The sequence below is a fragment of the Parasteatoda tepidariorum genome, chromosome 8 (assembly GCF_043381705.1).
Source record: "Parasteatoda tepidariorum isolate YZ-2023 chromosome 8, CAS_Ptep_4.0, whole genome shotgun sequence".
NCBI lineage: Eukaryota > Metazoa > Arthropoda > Arachnida > Araneae > Theridiidae > Parasteatoda > Parasteatoda tepidariorum.
Window position 1 is genome coordinate 89236338 of NC_092211.1, and position 7954 is coordinate 89244291.

A 7954-nucleotide genomic window follows, 5' to 3' on the forward strand; every position below is an offset into this window, starting at 1 on the left:
AAAAAAAAGTCAGAAAAATCACGAACCCTGCTTGCAACGGACTGTCCCGAGTATATTTTACATTCCTTTTATTTTTATACAAAACGTAATAATAGTAAAAAAGTTATATTTCAAAGATTACTATTCTTATAAAGAAAATAGAACAGGATAAAAAGAAAAAAAATACCTTTAAATAAGAGATAAACTCATGGGTAAACATATCTTTTATTATTTTTAAGCTATTACGAGTATTAGTATCCGTTTATTAGTTCGTCTATAAATGCCTATTAATGCTTAAATAAGATAGCGAACAAATTTTAATCCATAAGAAAACTGATCATTTCGGGACTATTAAATTTATTTTTTAATAATAAATAATGCGGAGTTTAAAATCAAAACACTCCTATTACAAAATTAAAAAAATAAAAACAGACATTTTTACGAAATCACAGCGCTTTATAGAACCAATAGCATTTTAATTTTCTATGTTCCCTAAAAATCACTCCCTTTAATGACCCCGGGTCGAGGCACACGTAGGCACAAGCCATTTTACATGCAGAAAGGTAGACCTCCTGGCCGTCTGTGGTCAATGGCACGTGGCATCTGGTTGATATCCATGTCTAATGACGGAGGGCTTTCCTTCAACTTTGCGAGGTAGTTCTCTCCGTAAAATGCAATTATTTTTGGTATAAGGCGACTAAAGCAACTTTTTTTGCCTGAAAAGGCTTTCTAAACTCCTAGCGATGTTTTTTTTTTTTTAATGAAGCATAAATTGAGTGGAAAACCTGCACCCCACAAGATAGTTTCTGAACACACTGAATTTTTTTTTTTTTCTTAAAGAAAAAACATTTGAGTCTTCACTTTTTAATTCGTTCAATCTGCACAGATTTCATTGTAAGTCTATTTCATTTCTCAATCGCCTTTTCAATGATTATTGCTACGAAATTCTGCATGATTTAAAGAAAAAAATTTTATATGATATTACGAACCGTGAATTTCGAATTTGAGTAATCACTTTTCATATATATAAACATTTACGTTTATATAAAAATTATCATATCTGCCACCAACTTGACTGAATGGATCATGGTATGGCAATTAAGTCATTAACAAAATTTTAGTCATATTTTTGATGCATTTTTGTTCTTACTTAGGCAACTATTTTCCTAGTTTTTGGCTACTAAAAGCAACTAATTTGTTCATTTTTTCTGCGGCAACCCTGACAAACTGATACTTGACTACTAGTGGAAAATTTTTGCAATCAGACCAGAAGAAAATTACCTCAAATTAGGAAAACAATGAACATATTGAAGTAATTTTCAAAAATGGATGTTAGTTACAAGCAAAATGCTTTATTTTTAAAGAGGGTTGATGCAGTGCTGCTGTAGCGTCGACTGAAATCGGAAGCTCGGAGCAGCAAAGGAGTGACCTAGCCCTAGCTTCTAAAAACACTTAGGGAGAGCACTAGATTATGCTACTGTTAAATGATTTTTATTTTATAAGAAAGAAAAGCATTTGTGTTTAACTGATAATTGGTTGTTTTAGTGTTTTTTGTATAAGAAATGAAAAATAATGAATTGTAAGGAAAGAATTGTTGCTAAACTGTAAGGGCTCTGCATATATAAATATTAATTTATTTAACTGCAGGGTATCAACGCACCTGGTCAGTTATAAATTTCAACCTTAATTAAAATTTGCTATGGAAAATCGCACTTCATTTTTGCTGTTAGAGCTCTTAATCCTGCTTTTGCTAGTTTCCTGGTTTCTTATGTTGAAAGAACATTCTATCCCCATTGCTTTTAGTCATTTAGGCTTCCCATCATGATAGCAAGATAGTGCAGGTTGTTATGTGCTGGGCGTATTGCTCAAAAAGTTCAAAAGCGTACTTTCTTTACCGAAAACTAAATATTTTTCAAATTTGCTTCAAATACAAAAAATAATCAAAATTGGCTATAATAATAATAAAACAGGTGACTCCTCACTTTCCTGGGTTCTCATCAAGAATAGAAGTACAATTCTATGCTGCAATGAGTCAGTAAATTGCCACATGCGAACTAAGAAATACAACAACGCCTACAAAAATAATGTTTGTTTTCCTTTTAAATTTAAATGAATTGCATGTGTGTTTCTTTTATACACTAATTTTCTTTTTCGCATGTTGTAAATAATCATCTCATTAGAAAAGCGTGAAATCCGTAGCAATAAAAATTTCACTACTCTTAAGTTTTTATTTATTAGAGAACTCAATTATATTTGGAGGCTAGATTTTTAAAAAAGTATTAAGTGAGGGGCATTAAATATTTTAAATGCAGTAAAATATCTTTTGTTTAGTTATGTACAAAAATTCAGATTTGTCATTCCAAAAAACATTAATTTATCTCTTAATGATTTTATTTACAAACAATTGAAATAAAAAATTCACTTATCTCAGAATTATTAAATTTTATGAAAGTTGAAACCATGTAATAATTTTGACAAAAATGTTTAGCTTCAGTACTCATTTTATTTACATTTTAAAATTATGGATAAAACATTTTTTAATCATTTCATTCAAGAAATACTAAACCAAGTAACAAATAATAAACATTTTAGGGGCCATTCACTAAATTACATTGTAATGTGAATTTATTAGTTTTCTAAGTTTACTTTATTCTTTACATATCGTCAATAAATTCGGTATGATCAATAATACAGTACAGAACCCGTTATCCGGAAATCGGAAAACCAAAAAACCGGAACAAAATTCGATAAATTTTCCTGCCATTTTTTTTAAAAAAAATGTTTTTTTCCTCATAAGATTTTAGCATTTTTCTTTCTATTTTGAAAGATATTTACCTTACCATCATTTTGGAAATAATCATTAGTGTATTACTTCGTTTTTTCTTTTTAAGATTATTTCTAAATATTTTTTTTTTTTCAGTTGGATTTAACAATAAAAAAAAAACTGCCTTTTGTAGCGATTCAGAAAACCGGAAAAATCAGTTATCCGGAATAGCAATGGTCCCGATCGTTCCGGATAATCGGTTCCTTACTGTATTAATCTTGTTAATGTTTTGCTGAATATGCTTTTATAAATAACTTAAATCTGAATCTAAAAAATACACTTTTTTAATAATAGTTAAATTTATAATTTTGAATTATTATAATAGTTAAATTTATAATTTTGAATATTGATTTAAAAATAGAATGAGCCACTTAATATTGAATATCTTTGCATGATTATGCATAAATTTTTTTTATCTTGGCTAATATAATCAAGAAAAGAGTTATTTTATCATGATCATGTAAAGTATTAGGAAATTATTTAGCATTTTAATGTATTTACGAAGAACTTTTACCAACAATTTAATTTTTTTATTATTGTACATATCCTAAGTACATGATTAAGATTTTGATGTTAAAAAGTGGTTGAGAATTGTTGAAAAACCTGAAACGAATTATATTTAATATTTCCTGCACTAATGAGAGTTTTTGACAGTAATTTTCAAAGCAAAAATAGTTTTATGTTAAAATAATTCAAGAATATAATTGTTGGAGCCTTTGGAATTTTACATGTGTGTTCATATTTATAATGGCTAATAATTATCTTTACACTAAAATTTTGTATTTTTGACAACTGTCAAAAAGTGCTTAAAAATATTTTTTGGGTGCTTGAAAAATGCTTATTTTTTTGTTTAAATTTTAGCTAAGTGAGATAGATGGCTGGTGGATTTTAGCATTATAAGTTACCGAGATTTAAGCTTTATAAATTTTCCTTAAAAGCATTAAAAATTTTAATTCATTTACTAATTTGTTTATTTGTTATCATAAATTGCTGGGTTATTTGTTTTTCAGTTTGCTTAGTAGCTCAGTTCTTTTTTGCTACTTTTGTTTAAATAGACTTATATAAATATATGTGCAAAGCATTGCTTAGGTAAATCAATATTATTTATAAGAAAGGTAGTTACTTATTTACTCCTGCATTTAATTATATTAAGAAATAATATATTAACCAGAGTAAGTCATGGAAAGTTATTGGTAGAAGTCATGCTTAAATTTGTTTAGATTCGATGGACATAATCAGCTGTTCTCATGGAAATTATGTGAACCAAGAACGTGGCTTACAAATTCAAAATTTAGGATATGCATTCAATGTCACTTTATTTTAATATTATGAAAATTCTTCATATTTTTTATTTGTGTATTACTATCCTAAAAATATTATGTTCTGTTAACAATCCTTTTATTTTTATATGCATTGAGAAAATTGTTTACGTCAGTCCACTTTCTAATGCTGTTACACATCACAATTTGTGTTTCAGTTTCGCTGGTGGACATAATAATCAGCTACTCCCATTGGTTATAGAATTCATTTATATGATCTAAGAATGTAGCTTACAAATTCAGAATTTAAGATACATAGTCAATATCCCTTAATTTTAGTATTATGGAAATTAGTGTTATATTTTTTTTTTTTTTTTCCAAGATTACTACCCTAAAAATATTGTGTTCTTTTAACAAACCTTTATTTTTTTTATGCTTTGAGGAAATTGCTTACAGCAGTCCACTTTCTAATACTGTCACACATCACAATTTGTGCTTCAGTTTCGCTGGTGGACATAGTAATCAGCTACTCCCATTGGCTATGAAATTCATTTTTATAATCCAAGAATGTAGCTCACAAATTTAGGACATGCATGAAGCATTAATTTGTTTAAATGAAAAATTTACTTTATTTATTTTTTAAATTAAAATTTACTTTGATTACAAAGTTTAGTTAATCGGTCAGTTTAGTTTAAAATTTAATTAACTTTTTAATACTGATGCACACCTCAATTTGTGTTTCAGTTTCGCTGGTGGACATAATAGTCAGCTGCTGCCAGTGATGATCACTTAATTCTTAGATCATTTATATCTAGAGATGTAAATTTACAAAAAATTAAAATAAAAATTAAGAATTTGTAAATTAAAAATTTACAAAATTAGACATTTATACACATACTACTTAATTTAAAAGCATTTCTTAAACTTATTTTATAATTTTGTTGCCCTTAAATGTTTATTATTCTCGAGACTGTTCTTAAAATTATTTTATTTAAAATAGTTTATTTATTTTTTTATAGATCAAGAAGTGCTGAAAAGTCTAAGAAGGAAGTGTCTCGCCGTAGCTCAAGCAAATCTACAAGCCGCAGTCCTCCCCGAAAGAAGCGTGCAACCAAATCTGGTACACGTAGTCCTGCTAGAAAGCACAAGGCTAGCAGGTCTACCAGTCGCAGCCCTTCACCTGGTGGTAGAGGTTCTCGGAGGGATAAAAGCAGGAGTGAAAGCCCACGTAAATCCCGTTCAAGGAGTAACAGAGATGTGAGTCCTAGAGAGAGTAAGAAGCGTAGCAGGAGTAACAGCAAGGATAACAGTCCTAAAGGTCGCCAATCTCATGGCAGAAGTCGCAGCAAGTTGAGTCGTTCCCGTAGTAGGAGTGTGGAAAGAAAGGCGCATCGTGGAGGATCCCCTGATGAGGTTAGTTTATTGGTCTAATGTTTTAAGATTTTGAAATTGTTTCCAAATTATTTTTTCTCTAGAAATTGTTTAGAGTTTTGGTCTCATACTATGTAGTTATTTATTCAATAGAAAATGTTATTTGATTTATTAGTCATTTTTAAGATTTAAATATTTACCATTTTTCATGTAATGTTAAATGCAAATATTTTTCAGATTTTCTACAAATCATAAATAAAGTAGTCCAGACCTTCTTTCAAAGTATGAATAAGTCCCAAAAATAAGTAAATGGCATAAAAAAAAAAAAATTTTATGGGCCCGGAAAATTATTCAAATGTAAGAAATAATCAAGTTATACTCTACTGGTTATACTATTAAGTTGTGAGAATTGTTAGCAGGAGAAATGAGAAGATAAGAATTTCTGTTTAGATACACATAATATATTTTAATCTTATTGGTAAATTTTGTTTCTTTAAATAGAAGGAAAGTGGCAGAGATTATGCAAATGGCCAGCGTAAAAATCAAAGTCGTAGTCCTGAAAGGAGCCCCGAATCCCAAGGAAGCCGTGGTCGTAGTCGCTCACGCAGTCCGAGTTACGATAAAGAAGAGGCCAATAAAGAGCGAGAACAATGGAGTAAATCCCCTTAGACAATCTGATGTATTACTCCAATTTATTTCTTTAATTTCTTATGTTAATGTAATATGTATTTCTCTTATTACTATACCATAATAAACCCAACTTTGTCCTCTATTTTGGTTTCCTTTTTTTTCTAATCTGTATTTCTGCTTTAAGATTTCTTGTTCGGTTTGTTTTAAATGTGTATTCTATAGAATACACATATTAGAGATAATAAGTATCTTCTACAGTGAAAAAAAGAAAAATAATTCCCTGTGGGTGAAATATGCATCTTCTAACCCAAGGAAGCTCTTTCAAAAAATATTTTACAATTGAAATTTAGTTTAAGAAACGAAAACTATTTTCTAAGCTAGGGGTGCACAACCTTTTTGATTAAAGGGCCACTTGCACAGCATTAACGAAAGGCCGCATATATATTTAGGCATGTTAACAGCAAATGTAGTAATATGTATTTAAACATCAGTGTTTGTTTTTTTTTTCTATTTTTAATCAATCAACTTAGTAATATATTTGTAGAAAATTAAAGTGTTCAATTATTAGATCTCTGTCAAAAATGAAAAAAACTAATACTTTTTTAAAAATAATTTCCATTTTTATTTCATCAAAAATAGATTTATTAAAATAGGTAAATAAACATTAAAACAAGAATTTTTTTTTTTAAAAATCATATCACGCAATGCAAAAATTATTCATTTAAAAATAAATTATTATAAAAAAAGACTGCAATGTTCACAGAAGGAAAGAAGAAAAAAAATTTTGTATATATTTAGTAGTATAAATTCAAAATGTACTTTGTTATTTCTTTTTAATGATTATTAGATTCTTTTTATATAGTAAAAGTTTTTTTTTTTGTTATGGATAAAAATCAAAGCAAGAAAAATTTTTAATAAAAATTGCAAATAGCGAGCAATTTAAAAATTCGCATTTTCCACCACTTTCTAAACTTCTCAACTTGCAATCGCATTGCATTTAAATTAGGGATGTAACGAGTATTAGGCCTTTTTGTCAAAAATTCAGTTGGTCAATTGGCCAAATATTCTTCAGCAGAGTAAAGTTTTTTTTTTTTTAAATTTGTGTAGATATGATAAAGAATAATATAAAATCGTAATTTTAACTATATTATATCATTGTTTATTATAAGAGGTAGTTTTTACACAAATTTGTTACATTTTAAAATCCATGTTTCTGCACATAGCTGACAAATTCATCTTCTAGAAGACAAATGGAAAAACGAAGTTTGAAGAATTGAAACCAGATTACTTTATACTGACTTCTTTGCATTTCTTTTTGCACTTCTGCTTTTTTAAAAAAATGAATTATATTCAAACAAGTCAATTTCTTAATTCTTTCGATACTTTTAGTTCTAAGATTTGAGAAGGATTTTTTGTTGTTGTTTTTATTACAACTCATCATTTTAACGGAACGTCCCATACTATTGATTGTCACTTTTTTCTCTGTCCCGTAATATAGATAACCGGGAAGGTAGAAAACTGAAATTTTCAGTGTTTAAGTTTAGTTTTAGGAGCTCAGAACATTTTTTTTTTTGTTCTGCTTTTATTTTTAATTAACTCTTCTCTATATAGGCATTTTTATTATGACACAGCATTTTTCATAATGAGCGTTACTGATAAATTTCATTTAGTAGCAATTCTTTTCTTCTAAAAATATGGCAATGTGAAAAATTAAATATGCTGAATTTAGATTTCCATTTAAAAAATTCCGTTTGTTTGGCGCAGCATGTCCTTCTGTGGACTTTGTGCCATTAAACCCAACATTCAATTCAATTCAATTCCATTTAAAAAATTAATAACTTTTTTTGTTTTTGTTTAGTTTTTTTTAAAAAAAGAATTCTCTTTTTACAGA

General features: G+C 28.2%; 1 protein-coding gene across 6 annotated transcripts in view; it reads left to right on the forward strand.

The window, feature by feature from the left end:
- The window catches only part of LOC107448893 (probable splicing factor, arginine/serine-rich 5), a 31564-nt gene extending 25359 nt beyond the window's left edge, over positions 1 to 6205 (forward strand). For all 6 annotated transcript variants that reach the window (XM_071184355.1, XM_071184356.1, XM_016064243.2 and 3 more), the window contains 2 exons: positions 5082 to 5475; positions 5935 to 6205. In XM_071184355.1, the coding sequence (XP_071040456.1) occupies positions 5082 to 5475; positions 5935 to 6102 (562 nt within the window). In that variant the 3' untranslated portion in view covers positions 6103 to 6205. The remainder of the gene's footprint in view (positions 1 to 5081; positions 5476 to 5934) is intronic.
- Positions 6206 to 7954: the final 1749 nt, after the last annotated feature.